Here is an 18,744-nt window from a genome sequence, read left to right as displayed (position 1 = left end):
ACTTTTAAGTTTAAGGATTTCGATGCCTACTTCATGGCAGGTCAAAAAAGTCCTCCATCCGGAGAGGTCCATATCTGGGTGAAAGACACTAAAGACCTCCCACAGTTACGTCCTTCTGGAGTGGATTCCTTTGTGAAATGGTATGTATTTCATTTGCTGCGCATGTGCACAATGTCCAGGGACATCTATAATCCCAGTGCAGAATTAGGCATATTAGGAACATGCAACCCCTTAAATAATATTTAAATGCTGGACTGAGACAGAGCCAGTGCTGATTGGTTATCATTGGGCAGAAGACAGGGAGACCAATCGCAGGTGGCAACAGAGCCAAAGACAGGCAGGGTCAACTAATTCAAGTTTTGTCCCCATCCTCATGCCTTCTGAGTTCTGCAAGGGCAACAGGGAGATTAAAGAGGGGGAACCTGGCAGGCAGTGCCACCCCCTCAACTGTTTTGCATTTTGCAAGAAGCAGGTGGGAGCCAGCCAAGCTTAGAATGAGGTTGAAGGGGGCACCAAATGAGCCAGCCTCCATTGCATAGAGCTGAGAATAAGGAGGCCCATGGTTTGAAGCTCCCCTCCACTGTGGGCTCGCTTGATGGCTTTAGGTAACCCCCGTCTCTCAGCCTCAGTAGTTTACTCCCCCCCCCCATTACATTATTGGGGATATTAATACCAACTTCCCTTACAGGATTGTGTTGCGAGGATTACAGGAAGATTAGGGACTGGAATCCTGTGGCCCTCAACCTAATCTCATGTGGCCACTAATTCCACTCAGGTTAAGGGAAGCCCCAGAGAGGGAGAAGGAGGGGCGCTGTGATGGCCTGGGAGTCAGACTCTGATGCTGAACCTGAGGGATCCCAGCCTGCACGGGATTCCCCGCCTCCAGAACCAGCTGAGCCGGGGCCAGGGCTTGAGCCTGAAGGATCCCCACCTGTGCTGGATCCCCAGGTGCAGGCATCAGCAGAGTCTGCTCTGGCTCCTGATGGGAGGGAGGACCCATTGCCTGCAGGTGCTCCACTCCCAGCCTCTTCAGAGGAAGCTGAGGCATCCCCTGGGTCCAGTAACCCACCATCCTCTCCTGAGCTACAGAGGCTCAGGGCAGAGAGGCGAAGGGAGTTAAGTGTCTGCAGGAGGAGTGCTCGCCTCCAGGCCCGGAGGAGAGGCGAGTCTCCGGAGGATCGGGACCGCCCTAAGCATAGGGCCAGATAAAAGCCAGCCAGACCCAGCCCAAGTTGCGTGAGCAACTTAGTTGCAAGCGTGTGCTCAACCTGCAACCTTGTGCCTGAACCTGCCTTGGACCTTGATCTGCTCCCTGCCTCGCTCCCTGCCGGATTGACCTCCTTTGGACCCCTAGACCCAGGACTGGATTTGGACCTCGCTTCATGGACAAACCCTTGGGGCCAGCACAGTTTGCTCACGCCACACCCGCACTCCCCCTTCGCTGGGGTGCGTTCGGGAGGAACTAGTAGCCATGGCTGACCAGGCGGCTGCGCTGGTGGCATTGGCCCAGGAGAACCAGGCCTTGACCCACACCGTGCAGCAGCTAAGCAATGTGGTTACGGCGCTTCAGCAGCGTTTGGATGCCTTACTGGCTCCTGGAGCCGCCGCCCCAGCTCCTGGCAAGTACCCAGTGGCCCTGCCAGAGAAATTTGATGGGTCCCCAGCCAGCTTTCCCATGTTTCTCGCCCAGGCCAAGCTGTATATTCAGGGGCGAGCTCGGGATTTCCCTGACGATCGCACTAAGGTGCACTTCCTGATCAGCTTGCTGAAGGACCAGGCGGCCAAGTGGGCGTTGCCGCTGCTCCGGCAAGACTCCCCCTTGCTGACAGACTATACGGGGTTTTGCAATCATCTGGAAACCACGTTCGCCAACCCTCAGAAGGGGAGTCAAGCCAATCGGGCAATTCGGCGGTTGAAACAGGGCAAGTCCACAGTGGCCACCTATGCCACGGAATTTCGGCTGCTGGCGCAGGACTTGACCTGGAACGACTCTGCCCTGCGGGACCAGTATCTCGAGGGACTTTCAGACGAGATACTGGATCAGCTGGCCACGTTGGATCGCCCTGCCACACTGGATGCCCTCATCCAACGGAGTCTGCAGATAGACGATCGGTTGGAGGACCGTCGCCAGGCCCGGGGCCGCCAGCACTCCGGCCTCCCGGCGCCGGTGCTTCCCTGCAGTTCCGTGGCCAGAGCTGAGTCATTGGAGGAGCCGATGCAGCTCGGGGCAGCGCGGCCTCGCCTCTCCCCCTCGGAAAAGACTCGGCGTCAGGAGGGGAACCTGTGTCTCTACTGCGGTGGGAGTGGACACTACGCCCGAACCTGCCCTGAGAAACGCCAGCCGCAGGGAAAACGGCCAACCCCAGTAGCCGATGGCCCAGGCTACCTGGGGTCCCAAGCATCGCATGATGGGCCCTCACCAGTGGAATTGCAACACCTCATGATACCGGTGCGTCTATACCCCCCCGGTGGGCCCTGGATTCTCACCCACGCTCTGGTGGATTCGGGGGCAACCCGCTCCTATATGGACTCTGCCTTCGCCACTCAGCATCAGGTGCCGCTTCAGAACAAGCCTGAACCAGTACAGGTGGAGGCAATTGACGGACGGCTCCTACGCTCGGGCGCTGTTACTCGGGAGACCCAGCCCTTGGTCCTGTGCTACCAGCAGCACCGGGAGGTGCGAACCCTGGACATTGCCACCATGCCCCGGTTTCCCCTGGTGCTTGGGATGGACTGGCTGGAGTTGCACAATGTTCAGATCGACTGGGTCAATCGGACTGTACGCTTCCCAGACCCGGGTTCCCATGCTCAGTCCGAGTTAGTAGCAGCTGCCCCCATGGGTCAGGCTTTGTCAACGCTCCCTGCTGTGTACCAGGACTATTTAGACGTGTTCGAGGAACAGGGAGCAGACAAGCTGCCGCCTCATCGGTCCTTCGACTGCGGCATAGACCTACAGCCTGGGGCGCCCCTGCCTGTGAGCCGCTTATATTCTCTTTCGGAGCCAGAGCGTGAAGCCTTGCAGGACTTCCTTCGCAAGAACCTGGAACGCGGGTTCATTAGACCCTCTACCTCACCCACTGCCGCTCCTTTACTCTTCGTTAAGAAGAAGTGTGGGGAGCTTCGCCTCTGCCATGACTACCGGGCCCTGAATAAGATCACCATCCCAGACCGGTACCCCTTGCCCCTTATTGCAGAATTGCTGGAGCGGGTGCAGGGGGCGCAGATGTTCACCAAACTGGACCTCCGAGGGGCCTACAACCTGATTCGGATCCGTGCCGGGGACGAGTGGAAGACTGCATTCGGGACCCGGTATGGGCAGTTTGAATACCTGGTTATGCCGTTCGGATTATGCAACGCGCCCGCCGTGTTTCAACGGTACATCAACCACGTGTTCCAGGACTTGCTAGACAAATACGTGGTGGTGTACCTAGATGATATTCTGGTTTATTCCCGTGACCCAGCCCGTCACGAGAGTCATGTTCGGTCCGTGTTGCAGCGCTTGCAGGAGCACCGACTGTACGCCAAGCTCAGCAAGTGCGAGTTCCACCAGCGGTCAGTAGACTTCCTTGGACACCGACTCTCCCCTGACGGGGTGCAGATGGACCCTGGGAAGGTGGCTGCGGTTCGAGAGTGGGCAGCGCCCCGGAACCGCAAGGACTTACAGCGGTTCCTAGGGTTCGCCAACTATTACCGGACCTTCATTGCAGATTATGCTCATCGCACCACCCCATTAACCCGACTGCTGCGCCCCAAGACGCCCTTCTCCTGGGATGAGGAGGCTGAAGTGGCATTTCAGGGGTTGAAAGCCTGTTTCCAGAGGGCGCCGATTTTACAGCATCCTGATCCCTCTCGTCCCTTCGTGGTGGAGACTGATGCCTCCAGTACGGCTCTCGGTGCCATCCTGTCTCAGCAACACGGACCCGATGCGCCACTGTTACCCTGCGCTTACTACTCCCGGCAGCTCCTTCCGGCGGAGCGTAACTATACCGTGTGGGAGCGGGAACTACTGGCCATCAAGGTGGCCTTTGAGGTCTGGCGCCATCATCTTGAGGGGGCACGACACCCGGTGGAAGTGAGAACGGACCACCGGAATCTGGAGTACCTCCAGACCACCCGCAAGTTGAACCAAAGGCAGATCCGGTGGGCGCTGTTTTTCTCCCGGTTCCAGTTCCGGATCCGCTACATCCCTAGCTCCCAAAACCGGAAAGCGGATGCCCTGTCCCGGAAACCTGAGGACGTCGCAGACACTGTACAGCAGGCAGTACCGACGACTATCTTACCACCAGCCGCATTCCTGGCCACTCAGGAGGCCAAGCCGCTGCAGGCTCGGGTGCGAGAACAGCAACGGGTCGACGCTTGGGCACAGGAACGGCTCCAGGAACTGTCTGACGGGTCATGCCCTCGATATCCGGGGCTGGCCCTGCACCAGGGCCTACTGCTGCACCAGGGTCGTCTATACATCCCACCAGGACCATTGCGGGCTGAGGTTCTCCAGATGTCCCACGATGCCCCAGCAGCAGGGCACTTTGGGCGGTACCGGACCACCCATCTGGTAAGCCGGGAGTTCTGGTGGCCCCGCCTGAAGGCTGATGTGGCACGCTATGTTGCTGGTTGCGATGTCTGCCGGCGGGCCAAGGGTCCTACCGGGCGACCCCCCGGTCTGCTCCAGCCATTACCAGTCCCACCGCGTCCCTGGCACACGGTCTCGCTGGACTTTGTGGTGGACTTGCCCCCATCTCGTCACTGTACCTGCCTCCTGGTTTTCACGGACCATTTCACTAAGATGGTGCACTGTGCCCCCTGCCCGTCCATACCCACAGCTAAGGAAACGGCTCAACTGTACTTGCAGCACATCTTCCGCCTGCATGGCCTGCCCGAGCGTGTGGTTTCTGACCGCGGCGTCCAGTTCACATCCCACTTCTGGCGAGCCCTGCACCAGACCCTTGGGACGGAGGTCTGTCTATCTTCGGCCCACCACCCGCAGACCGATGGCCAGACGGAACGGGCAAATGCGGTGCTGGAGCAGTACCTCCGGTGTTACTGCAGTTTCCAGCAGGATGACTGGGTCGATCACTTGCCATTGGCGGAGTTCGCCTACAACAATGCAGTGAACGCCTCCACCCAGCAGACCCCGTTCCAGGCCTCCTACGGCTACCATCCTCGTTTGTTCCCGGACGTGCTGCCAGCTTCCGCGGTCCCCGCAGTGACAGACTGGCTTCAGGAGCTTCAGTCCCAGCAACAATTATTGATGGAGCAACTGCGCCAGGCCAAGGACGCATACAAGGCCCAGGCTGACCGACATCGTCAGGAGGGGCCAGAACTCCATGTTGGCGATCGGGTGTGGCTCTCTACCCGTCACCTGCATCCTTCTCGGCCCTCACGAAAGCTGGATGCACGGTTTGCCGGCCCATTCACCATCACTGCGCAGGTGTCGCCGGTGGCGTTTCGCCTCCAGTTACCTCCATCGCTCAAGGTTCACCCAGTGTTCCACCGGTCCCTACTTAGTCCAGTCGCCCCGCCCGACGAGTTCCACCCAGACAATCCACGACCGCAGCCAGTTTTGGTTGAGGGGGAGCCTGAGTACGAGGTGGAGCGCATTCTCGACTCACGATACCGCAGGGGGAGGCTCCAATACCTCATCGACTGGAAGGGGTATGGGCCTGCGGATCGTTCATGGGAACCAGCGGAAAACGTCCACGCACCTGCCTGCCTCCGTGATTTCCATGCAGCTTACCCCAGCAAGCCTAGTCCGGCCCCTCGGTTGAGGGGGGGGCCTGGGAGGGGGGATGGTGTGATGGCCTGGGAGTCAGACTCTGATGCTGAACCTGAGGGATCCCAGCCTGCACGGGATTCCCCGCCTCCAGAACCAGCTGAGCCGGGGCCAGGGCTTGAGCCTGAAGGATCCCCACCTGTGCTGGATCCCCAGGTGCAGGCATCAGCAGAGTCTGCTCTGGCTCCTGATGGGAGGGAGGACCCATTGCCTGCAGGTGCTCCACTCCCAGCCTCTTCAGAGGAAGCTGAGGCATCCCCTGGGTCCAGTAACCCACCATCCTCTCCTGAGCTACAGAGGCTCAGGGCAGAGAGGCGAAGGGAGTTAAGTGTCTGCAGGAGGAGTGCTCGCCTCCAGGCCCGGAGGAGAGGCGAGTCTCCGGAGGATCGGGACCGCCCTAAGCATAGGGCCAGATAAAAGCCAGCCAGACCCAGCCCAAGTTGCGTGAGCAACTTAGTTGCAAGCGTGTGCTCAACCTGCAACCTTGTGCCTGAACCTGCCTTGGACCTTGATCTGCTCCCTGCCTCGCTCCCTGCCGGATTGACCTCCTTTGGACCCCTAGACCCAGGACTGGATTTGGACCTCGCTTCATGGACAAACCCTTGGGGCCAGCACAGGCGCCAAAATGGATGGAATGATGGAATGAGCAGAGGAAAAACGCCCTCTGCAAGCAATCGGTTCAGACCATGGACTAGAGCAAACAGTCCACCCCATGGCAGCTTACTGGGTAGCAAGGGACTGGGAGAGGTAAAGTGAAGCCAGAGAGTTGGGCTAGAGGGCTGGGGCACAGGAGATGTGGCATTGCTCTCTTTTGGCTCTGGCTTTACCCACCATTGTCATGTGGGCCCTGAGGAAATACAGTCCTTCTCACAGTACCCTCCTCCTGAAGTTTATTCCATAGCTCAATTGGTAGAGCATGAGACTCTAAATCTCAGGGTCACGAGTTCAAGCCCCACGTTGGGCAAAAAGATTCCTGCATTGCAGAGGGTTGGACTTAGATGACCCTCAGAGTCCCTTCCACTCTACAATTCTATGGACTATGCAGGTGATATACTTTGAACTATCGAAATAACTATTCCAGTGTTAAGTATCATCACGTGGGGTGTTCAGAATGACAGCTGCATCCTCCTTGCTGCAGTTTCACTGCCCCTTGCCAAGGCAGGGCAAGTTTGGGGGAGCTCCAGTTTGGTGGCATTGGTCCTCCTGACCTCACCGCCCCCACCTCATCTCGCCCCACCCTGGTCACAACAAATGCAACTATACCACTAGGAGGGTCCTCCTGCTTCTGCTGCTCTGCTCCCTTACCCTCGGGTTCCACTGCTGGTGTAATTACTATTATTGTTATTTGTTTGCAGGAGAGGGGGTGGTATTTGAAGGAACATGCAAGTAAAGAACTGTTGGCATATATGACATGAAACACTGCTTCTTTTTAAGCTACGTCCTTCCAGACACCAGTAAGAAGAGTTATCAGAAAACCAGAATTGTCAAGAGAGATTCAAACCCTGTCTTCAATCACACCATTGTGTATGATGGATTTCACACAGAAGATCTGAAGGATGCGTGTGTGGAGCTGACCGTCTGGGATCATGAAAAGCTGACCAATCACTTCCTAGGTGGCATCCGACTGGGACTAGGGACAGGTAAGTGGTTCACCTGCTCTCATCCTTTGATTTTCATTTATGGAAACATGGAACACAGTCTGTCATCAAGTAATTACTATGAATACAAAGAGCTGGCATCAGAATGTTAACCCTGGACTGTATTTAAATAAGAAAAAAAATGTGTGTGTGCTGGGAAGGCTTTTCTTCAAAAGGAGGGCTTGGCTGAAAAGTAGGATATTTTTTTTTGTAAGATTCAGTTGGCTTCCAGATTTTGGGGTGGGGTGGGGCCTTAATTTGAAAGTTAGTGGTTGCAGTGGGTTGCTTTTGTTCTATTTTTAACTTATTTGATTGTCCCTGGAAAGGATACGTCTCAGCTAAATTGGAGTGGGTGAATAGAGTCTGGCATCCCATCTGGAAGCTCTCTCCATCTAAACCTGTTACCTGTTACAGTTTACTTTCCCTTTAAGAAGGTTCAGCAGCTTTTTGCAACCTGAGTTCCTTTGAAGCTCCAAGTCTGCATTGGGGTTTTAGAAGAGACCTGGAGAGGCTGTTAACGCTAATGGAAGTCCCAGGCCGTTCTCATCACCACAAGAACTTAATTTTCAAATAATACTGTTAAAGAAAATAAAAAAATACTTCTTGGTGGCCACCACTGCCTCCAGTTCCATAGTTTGACTACATATTACGTGAAGAGCATGTCCTGAATCGTCCAACATTCAGAATGCAGGAGACTCAGAAAAGAAACACTTTAGCATAGGACGGCGCCTTCCTGTAATTATTTCTACAGTGATTCACCACACCTTTCTCTCTCTCTCCCCCCCCCCCCAGGTTCTAGCTATGGGATTGCTGTTGATTGGATGGATTCCACACAAGAGGAGGTGGCCTTTTGGCAGGAAATGATGATGACACCAAATGAATGGATTGAAGGATCACTGCCTTTGCGCTCCTTGGCAGGGAAAAGGAAGTTTAAATGAAACTCTGGGAACTCTGTGAATCATTTGAGATGAAGTTTTGAGTACAGGTGACAGACAGGGGAGGACTATTGACTGCCAGTAGGCATAAGGCTATTTAGATCATGCTTGTGACATACTCCAAAGAAGCCAAGTATTGTTTCTTATCCCAGGAGAGGTCTGAAAGGATATAATGCTTATATCACATTTCAGCTTAGGTAAAAAGCACGGAAGAACTACTGTTTACCTCCACAACATTATGTACTACAAGTTAAGTTTTGTTTTGTCTTTAATTAGATTTTGGAAATGTACCCAAAAGGCAAGGAAGAAGAGGTGTAAATATTTTATAGGTTTTTGAATTTTCTGTTCTATTACTATTCCCATGATGGCTTTGTTTGTTTTTCTGGGCAGAGGAAGTTATAATAAAAACTGTGGTGTAGCATCCATCAGCGAGCACAATATCTCTTGCTGAATTTATTATATTGTTCTGTCCTGGTTCAAATGGTTTTGTTTATTTTTCATAATTGGAACAGCTTGGGGTTGTATCTGGCAAAGGTATCCTGTTACCACAAGGACTTCCACTTCAGCAACAGAACTTCCCTCTCCATTTGTGCCCTCACCTCCCAACTACCAATGATGGTTGAAACCTTAAGGAGAGATCTGGGGGCACACAGGGGAGGAGAGGAAGAAGAACTTCCATTGAGCAAGTGGAAGTCCCTTGTGCCATCACAGGAATGACTTTGTTGAATACAATCTGTTGAATACAATCAGTTTTTATAACTTTATGTTGTGATTTTGAAACCTGTTGTGGGAGATTATGAGGATAGGCAAGTAAGAAATATCACAAATAAATATAAATAACTTCCCTTTTTCAGTGTTGCCATACCCTTTATGTTTCACTTTAAAAATGGGAAATGCTTGATAAGACCACTCCCCCCCAAAAAAGTACCAGTAGGTACAGTGGTACCTCGGGTTAAGAACTTAATTCGTTCTGGAGGTCCATTCTTAACCTGAGGTACCACTTTAGCTAATGGGGCCTCCCGCTGCCGCCAGCGCGCGATTTATGTTCTCATCCTGAAGCAAAGTTCTTAACCTGAGATACTATTTCTGGGTTAGCGGAGTCTGTAACCTGAAGCGTCTGTAACCCGAGGTACCACTGTACTTGCCACTATTTTTCTTGGGTGGGTCCGGAAGGCCTGTAACAAAAATGTCCTTGTGTTTCATGGTGTGCAATGCTTGTGAATGTTACCTGTAAGACAGCAACATCTCTTAATGCTGTAGCCCCTCCTGATATGGGTCTGTGAATATGTGCCTTGAATGTTAATTATGTATAATAAACCTGAAGATTTTGTTTGTGGTTGCTAGTTGTTGTTTTGTTGACATTTATTTAGCCCCATCGGTGGGCCTCATGCTTTCTAGCAGTGTTGGGGGTGGGTGGGGGCTTTTTCAACTTGAGGGCTGCATTCCGTTCTGGGCCACCTCCCAAGGGCCACATTGGAGTGGTGGGTGGGGCCTGCTATAGAGGGCAGTCTCCAGAAGTATGAATGTATGATTTGGGGTGGTCCAGAGGTTATTGTGAGATGCAGACCTCCAGGTTGCTATTTGTTACTGTCATTAGGGATCATTGCAGATAGACTCTCCCAGCTGTGGGTGGTGTATCCACACCTGCCCAATGGCACGTCCTCCTTCATTCATCAAGGGAATGTGCAGAGAGGGGAAAGCATGGGTGGCCTAATCAAATGCATATCAAGTAACTGCTCCCTCCCTTGTGGATAGCGGGGTTTAGAATCAATTTAGACTGAAAGCAGCACATTGAGGAAGAGCACAAACAATTTCGGGTTGAGAAAGCTACTTTGTGCTACAAATGAATGAGTGTGTACACACACAGCCATAGTACTGAACACCTTCAGCTCATGATTCTTGAATGCGACTGTTACATCCTTTTCCAAGATGTTCTGGGAACAGAGGGGGCTGCTGTTGCATAGTGACATCTGAAAAAGAAAACGCATGTTGCAGTTCAATTGATTTATTGTTTCTGTCTCCCAGGTAACACAGATGCAAGCACTGTTGCATGCATGGCGTCCTACAGCGCTTGTTGTTGTAGTCTTCTTTTCAGCCAGGAGATTGCTAAAATCTCCGGCTGCTCATTAAAACAATGAATTTTGCATCCTTTTACTCCTCTCAGGTTAAAATGCATCTATTGCTCTCAGTGCAGGCAAGTACTGCGCTGCAGCAGGCAAACCCCACCTGGAACTGACCCCAGACAGACATCTTATGATTTTTCCTCCTTGGAGTTCATGATATGACTGCAACGTTTAAAATTTTGAGGTCCATTTTATTTTATTCTATACATTTACCGGTATTTTTCTATTTTGCCCAACTATAGACCTCAGGAAAATGTGTTCCATGTGCTTCTTACTTTGCTTCTTTAATGCTGGTCATTGACTGCAACAATAAAGTTTCAGGACAATGTGAAATACATTTCCCTTCTATGGATGCATATAGAAGTAATGGTAAAACAGGAATTGGGAGAGGGTTTTGCACCATCAAGTAAAGCTAGCTTCCTTCAGTGCTCAGAATCATGGCAAGTGAACATATTAAGGATTATTCTAGACTAAGATGTCAATGATTCAAAGGGGGGTTTGCAGACAGTCTGTTTATTCAGCATTCACCTTTATCTTTATGCAGGGTAAGATTAGATATTTCTGGTTGTTTAGTGAGCATTCATTCTTATTTGTTTACAAATGATACTGCATCAAAGCAATTGCTACCCACACTTCCCAGTGAATTTCCCCATCACTTTCCTTATCGCAAAAAAAGCCTGAACTTTTTGGGAAGCAAGTTTGTTACACAAGTACAACTACAATTGAATTGATAGCATGTGATTGAATCTTGCCTGAAAGTAGTGATAGACTGGAATTTTCCAAAGGCAGGCACTGACAATACAAAGGCTGATTCACTGCCCTCCTCCTCTCTCTTCCTGTGCCCCCACCCCAATGCTTCTATGTGCTCTCTGCTTTTTAGTCTGTTATTTTAGTAAACCCATTTATTCATTTCAACATTCATTCATTCATTCATTCATTCCCTAGATTTTTATAATGATTATTCAGGGATAAAGGAGAGGGGGGGGGGGTTTGATGGCACAAATCCCAGCCAATCTGTACTGTTCATAGCTTGCTCCTGCTGCAAACTCAAACTTTTTTTTGTTTTGCCTGAGCTCAAGCTTGAGAAGTGAAATAATTTCTTCTGAGCAAAATGCAGCAAATTAACTTTCAAAGCACCCCTGCCACCCAGTTACTGTATGATTTCCATGTCTCATAAATTGCACAGAAATCACCATAGAGATCACCATCAATCACACTGAAATGGGTAACTTTGTGTAGCTCATAGCCCAGCATGACTCAAGCTGGTTGTTATAAGAAACAGCTTTCTCTACTTAAGGTGATGTTGCTTAGCTGTATGGTTACAATTTGTTTAACAGAATTAGACCCAAAGTGCCCGGTTCACTTCCAGCCGGCAGTCCCTCTCTCAAATAATAAACTACTTTAATACAACAGGTATGCCTTTGAAACAAGGGTTGTTTATAAAGATGTATGACAAAGAGTTCCAATAAACTAGGGTCTCAAGCTGTGTGCACATTACCATTTACTCTGACTCTAATGTGCTCCCACCACAGGTGTGTGGAGACAATTGCACATGGCGTTAGCAACCATCCACACGTACCCTTTGGTTTCTTGGCAAATACTGCTGTTAGGTGTGTTTTCCACAGGCCAGCTGTCAAGTGATTTGAAAGTGTTGACTGTGGTTCAGCTGAGGTGGTGTGCATTTGAGACAGTTGTTGCACATGTGCAAACGACAGCTTTCCCCGCGGAAACCTGTTCTTTAAAGCTGAAGCGCAACAAATGGCAATTCTGGTTTTCTGCAAATTCAGTGGTAAAGAGCAGGTTTTCAGAGAAAACTCTAGAGCAGAGAGAACGTGTTTGGACACAGGGCTCTAAAATGTGGACCATGCCTGGAAATCACAGAGGAGAGATAAATGCAGATAAACCCTGAATAGGAGTTTAGGGGGTTGCAGGCACAGGGGAATCAAAGGTGATATGCATTGGTTGAAGACATCCTCACCTCCTCTCTGGTGTGTACAGCAAAGTATATGAGACTTGAATCATGAAGGGGTGGGGAAACAACCTCCCTGTGTTTTAAGCCTCTAATGCATACAGACATGCCCACTTGAGCTGATCATAGCTTTTATTACACCATGTGGTGGTTTTCATAAAATGCCAAGGATCAGCTTTCACGATTGCTTGCTTCTTAATTAAATTTCTGGCACTCAGAGAACAAAGGAAGGCTGGGGGGTGGGGTGGGGTGGGAACTGCAGTTTCTAAGTGATCAGAAAACATGGGAGGATGCATAGTGTTTCAGTGCGTGAAGTAAATGCAAAGTATTATTTAAATCGGAAACAACTTATTTGTAATGCAATTAGCAAAGTGTTAGGATGCACACACTGAATTCAGACCCCAAAGTTTTGCCTCTATATAAGCCTGTGCAATTTATAGATCTATGGACTCCCATTTTCTTGGGTTCCCCAGGGGCGGCTGCTGTTCTGAACAAATAAAGTCACCTCAGACATCACAATGAGTGTGTATATTGAAGGAATTCACCACCTGCCCACTCCTGACACCACATGACATCAGGTATGGAGGAGGTGCAAACACAGCCGCAAAGCCATGATTGGGAGCCTCTGGGCAAGATCCAATGAAGCAGCTCCACCAACACAGGAAGTGACTTTTGATTGTGCAATGGAACTTGCCCCCTCTTTCCTCTGCCTGCACAACCCATGCCCTCCTAAATCTGTTCTAGGTCCCCCCCCCCAGCCCTCAAGAGCAGAGCTGGGGACAGCATGGGGGCAAAAAGAGGAGAGGAAGAGGAAGTTATACTATGCAAGTACAAAGATTTTCATTAGTTGGATTGGATACCACAGTTTAAAAACACCTCTGTATACTCCTCGGCAAGGGAGGCATGTAGCAAGCCCTGCCAGGATCTGCTGCATTATAGAGTTCCTGGTCAAAAGCTAAACCCTGCCAAAAACTAGGCTGCCCACTAGGCAGGGCCGGCCTGGGACATTTTGCCACTGAGAGATAATGGGTGGCCCAAGCTCACCTAATGGACTCTAAGGCTCAGTCCTGGCATGGTACTCTAACCCAGGAATAGCCAATATGGTGCCCTTCAGGTGAATACTAGACCACAAATCCTATCATCCCTGATCATGCTGGCTGATGGGAGTTGGAGTGCAGCAACATACCATGTGGGTTACCTCTGTCCTAACCACTACACCACATGGAAGGTCTTCTTACTCAGGCAACTGAAAATGCAACTATGGGGATAGTACTCCTGGATCTGCATTCATTTTGAAATTGGCAATTTTATTTAAGCCGAGGGACCTGACAGAGGGGAGAATTGAAGGAAAAACAGGGTCACGCCCGAGGATTTGAGTCAATGTCACACCCAAGTATGTATAACTTTCCAGGGCCATTGTTGGCCTGTAAATACTCATCTCAAATCCTGTTGGCTTGTAATTGCTGGCCTGTAAATACTCAGCTCAAATAATCTCTTACATTGTCTTTTACTGTAGATCTTATCAAGGGGAAGATAATGCATTATTTATTCCTTTATGAGGTGTTGTTGTTGTTTAGTCGTTTAGTCGTGTCCGACTATTCGCAACCCCATGGACCAGAGCATGCCAGGCACTCCTGTCTTCCACTGCCTCCTGCAGTTTGGTCAGACTCATGTTGTTACCTTCGAGAACACTGTCCAAGCATCTCGTCCTCTGTCATCCCCTTCTCCTTGTGCCCTCAATCTTTCCCAGCATCAGGGTCTTTTCCAGGGAGTCTTCTCATGAGGTGGCCAAAGTACTGGAGCCTCAGCTTCAGGATCTGTCCTTCCAGTGAGCACTCAGGGCTGATTTCCTTAAGAATGGATAGGTTTGATCTTCTTTCAGTTCATGGGACTCTCAAGAGTCTCCTCCAGCACCATAATTCAAAAGCACCAATTCTTTGGCGATCAGCCTTCTTTATGGTCCAGCTCTCACTTCCATACATCACTTTAACTATATGGACCTTTGTCGGCAAGGTGATGTCTCTGCTTTTTAAGATGCTATCTAGGTTTGTCATTGCTTTCCTCCCAAGAAGCAAGCGTCTTTTAATTTTGTGGCTGCTGTCACCATCTGCAGTGATCATGGAACCCAAGAAAGTGAAATCTCTCACTGCCTCCATTTCTTCCCCTTCTATTTGCGAGGAGGTGATGGGACCAGTGGCCATGAGCTTAGGTTTTTTTTTATGTTGAGCTTCAGACCATATTTTGCGCTCTCCTCTTTCACCCTCATTAAAAGGTAATTTAATTACTCCTTACTTTTTGCCATCAAGGTTGTGTCATCCGCATATCTGAGGTTGTTGATATTTCTTCCAACAATCTTAATTCTGGTTTGGGATTCATCCAGTCCAGCCTTTCGCATGATGAATTCTGCATATAAGTAAAATAAGCAGGGAGACAATATACAGCCATGTCGTACACCTTTCCCAATTTTGAACCAATCAGTTGTTCCATATCCAAAGACAACAGGTGTTGTCCTAGTCAAGCCTTACAGCCCCTATGAGTATCTTCTTTGAGGGGCTTAAGATATTTGTGACCTACCAGGTGGCAAGGTATCTAAATGCTGTAATATCTTTTAGACCTTAGCTTGTCAACTTTAATATAATGATCAGTTCTACTCAGGCCATGATTTCTGCCTGCTTCATAGTTTGTACTTTGCTTAATGGTTAGTTGAATGTAATCCACATCTGACATACTGACCAACTGATTGACTGATTGATTGAATGATTGATTGATTGATTGATTGAAGTACAGTGGTGCCCCGCTGGACGAATGCCTCGCTAGACGAAAAACTCGCTAGACGAATGGCATTCGCTAGCGGAAGGCTGCCCTGCAAGACGAAAATGTCAATGGGGCTGCCTCGCAAGACGGAAGAAAAAAAATTTTTCACGAAAACCTCCGCGCTGCATTGCCGCTTTGCTAGACGAAAAATTCGCTCTACGAAGACACTCGTAGAACGAATTATTTTCATCTAGCGGGGCACCACTGTATGCAGAAATATAATATATCCTGTAATATATCACCCCCATTTATGCAACAATTCTTCTGCTCCAGCCCCGAAGAGGTAACTGCTAAATCTTCCAGTGCCTTAGATAGCAAAATCCATAATGAGATCATGTAATGAGATTTAACTATTGCCGCTTAATCTTTGGATCTCTAATTCATGTAAGAGTGATCTGCTGAACTCTGTCTTATCAATTCTATAATCATAGTTAAATGCTGACACATAAATTTACACGGCATGGCACTGAATGAACCTTCCTGGATATATTCAGAGGGTACTTTTTACCTTTGTGTAAATGTTGTAAAATGTGTAGTGTTTTAAAATGATGATTTCTTATGTATAAGTGTTCTCGGGATCATATGTAGAAACAACAACAAGTGGCTTACGATTTAAAGAAAGGCAAATTCCTAATGGGCAGAAAGACCTAAACAGCTTTGGGTGTGGGGCGGGTGGGTGTGTTTGCTCTTTCTTCCTTACAGCTTTCATTGGGCCAAACCACCATTATAATTACCCTGTAGCATCAGCTGCTGCTTCTTTAAATGGACAGAAGTATAAATCAACAGGTGAACATTATTCTGCCATGGAGATGTGATGATGGGGGAAAACAGCATTTTATTTTATTTTTCATTTCTGCCTGTGACCATAAAAATGCTGGCAATCCCTAGGGAGTTAAATCCCAGCCTGCATCAGCACCAGGACATGCTCACTTTGGGGCATTTGGCAAAAAATATGTTGATATTATGGTGTCACAAAAAGGGGGGAGGGCAGTGCTTAGAATCAAGAACTTCTCAAAAGGAAGCAAAGGCGGTTGAAGGGACTTAGATCCTGCTTTGCACACAGGTGTCATCTTGGGCATCTACTGTCAGCCAGGAATTTAATGCACAGCCTTCCTGATCTACATTGGCCAGCAGTCTGACTCTGTGTAAGGCAGCTTCCTATTTTTCATTAGATCAAAGGCTGCATTCAGTGCCTACAGATGCACCAGGAGGTAGACAATATATATAATATTGCTTGATTTCAAAAACAAACAAGCAGCAAATCTCCAAGCAGATAAAACATATCTAAGGAGATAAAAAAACATCAGAATTAAAATTTAAAAACAGGTATTAAAAAGATTAAAAGTAAAATCAATTTAATTTAATTTACTTTAATTTAATTTAATTTAATTTAACCAACACTAATGTTTCAAGCATGAGCTGAAATATGGCTTATAAGGAGGCTTATAGGGAGTCTGACCACTGGTCCATCTATCTCAGCATTGCCTAATACTGGATAAAGGTTTCCAAACAAAATGGTAACACAGTCCTTTGCCTGCAGGATTACAATCTACATTTTTATTTACCAGCCATTTTTCATGGTTATGTTTAATCTGCATTAAAGTTCTAGTCTGCAATCCTATGCCCATTTACTTGGGAGTGAATTGAACCAATTTATTGGGGGGTGGGGAGGTATTGAGGCTTTGCTGTTGAAGGCTTATTGCTGGTTCTGCTAATTAGTTGTGGACATTGGTTTTTGTTGTTTTATTTGTATCTGCTATGAATATTTTTAGTATTATTCTTACCTATCTCGCAGTTCAACGTGCAGCACAGCCCTCTCAAGTAAATTCATCCATAAAAGTGGCCGACAGAATGGTTTGTGTCTTAAAGCCCAGCGCCATTGAACTGCATAGCCTACTATTCCTATCTTGAGCGGGCAGTGCGTGGTTTAGTCACTCAATTATTATTAATTCTACACCGGGCATAATTGCCAGTCTCAGGCTCTGCTTTGCTCTGCGTGACACTTGATTCTCAGGAGCTGATCTGTTAGCAAATTGGTGGGTTGTTTTTTTTTAATGTTTTATTAAAAATATATATAGAGAGATCTTATTCTTTGTTGGGAGAGATTGTCTGGATTGGGTTTTTTTAAGGGCGCTTCACTTCTAAACAATGTGGTAATGGCAAAACCAACAATATCCTGCAGGCTCCTCTCTTCTGGGCCGTACAGTAAACTGCTGATGCCAATGATGAGTCAGACTGTTTGGTGCTGATGCTGCTGCCATTTCATCAGTTCTGTGATCTCGCCAGCATCTCTCCCCTTCGCTGCCCCTCCATCTTTGAAGCGCTGGGTATCTTTTTTTTCGGGGGGGGGGGGCGACAGAACGCAAAGAGGAAGGTGGATGTTCTCTACTATCTTGGAGGCAAACCAAACCCACCTGGTGCTAACCAGATGTCCTTGAGAAGCAATCCTCCTTTCTCCTGACATATTTCCGACGGAAAGCTTCAAGGTAACTCTGCCTTGTTAGGTCCTTCGCTCCCCTCTGCCTCGTAAGAAGGCCCGGACGAGCTTGGAGCATCCGGCCTGCTTTAGGTGGAGGATGGAGCCTCGTTTCAGGACAATATTCCTAAAAGCCTCCCTGCTGCAGCTCTCCAAGGACCAGTTGCCTGGCGGGTTACAGGGGGAGCGCTGAGACAGCAGCCGGGAGGTGGTCTTGCTGACAGCCTTTTGTGGGGGTTTGGGGGTAAAAAAAAAAAAACAAGAACTAAACAAGAACAGCAACCCCCCACGACCGAAGCCAAGGGCTTGAGAAAGAGGAGAGGAGGGGTGCGCACGCGTGTTTTCTGTCTTTGCAAACGGCAAGACCCTTGGCAAAAATGAGAGGGGCGGCTCTTCGGCTGAGCGGTGTGACGGGCTGACGGTCAGAAAGGATGCGTTGTTACTGTCTTGCTTAAAAAGAGATGTGCTGCCTTGGCTCGAGGGAAGGGGAGAGAAGGCGTTTAGGTGAGGAGTCTCAGACCCCCTGACCTTTCCGTCCACTTTCAACGGGAACATTTGTGAAGTGTGTGTGTGTGTGTGTGTGTGTAGAACACAGGCAGCACCAGCCTAGGAGTCTACTCCCACGCGACCACGTTCTGGAGGGTGCGACGCGTAGGACCTGCCCCTCTTCCTCCTCCTCCAGAGAAGACCAACTGCGACAAGGACCGCGTCGCTTCCCCCTTTTTCTTCCCTGCTCGCTCGCTCTCCCAGGAGACGAGAAGAAGCCGCAAAAGGGGACGGAAGAGGAACGCCGCCCAGTGGCCGGTGCGTGCGCGCCGGCGCGCTTCTCAACGAGTCCTCGCTCTCCAACGCAGCGCCCCATCCGCCTTGCGGCCCGCTGGGAGCGCAGCCTCGAGTTGCTAGCGGTGGCGGGAGACCCACCTCGGTCGGGTATGGAAGGCTTGCATTAGGCTCGCTCCTGCTTCCCTGCGCCAGGCTTGTGCGCCTCGACGGAAGACGCTGCGCCTCCGGCATCCGTGT

At 49.4% G+C, this 18,744-nt stretch overlaps 1 protein-coding gene across 1 annotated transcript in view; it reads left to right on the top strand.

The window, feature by feature from the left end:
* LOC117040003 (synaptotagmin-like protein 2) overlaps nucleotides 1-9,258 on the top strand; it is a 46,499-nt gene extending 37,241 nt beyond the window's left edge. The window contains exons 18-20 of the mRNA XM_033137505.1: nucleotides 41-140; nucleotides 7,205-7,410; nucleotides 8,200-9,258. Of these exons, the coding sequence (XP_032993396.1) occupies nucleotides 41-140; nucleotides 7,205-7,410; nucleotides 8,200-8,345 (452 nt within the window). The 3' untranslated portion in view covers nucleotides 8,346-9,258. The remainder of the gene's footprint in view (nucleotides 1-40; nucleotides 141-7,204; nucleotides 7,411-8,199) is intronic.
* Nucleotides 9,259-18,744: the final 9,486 nt, after the last annotated feature.

This window comes from Lacerta agilis, chromosome Z, assembly GCF_009819535.1.
Source record: "Lacerta agilis isolate rLacAgi1 chromosome Z, rLacAgi1.pri, whole genome shotgun sequence".
In the NCBI taxonomy this organism is placed as follows: Eukaryota; Metazoa; Chordata; class Lepidosauria; order Squamata; family Lacertidae; genus Lacerta; species Lacerta agilis.
Note: the sequence above shows the minus strand (reverse complement) of the source record. Positions and strands in the feature narration are given on the sequence as shown.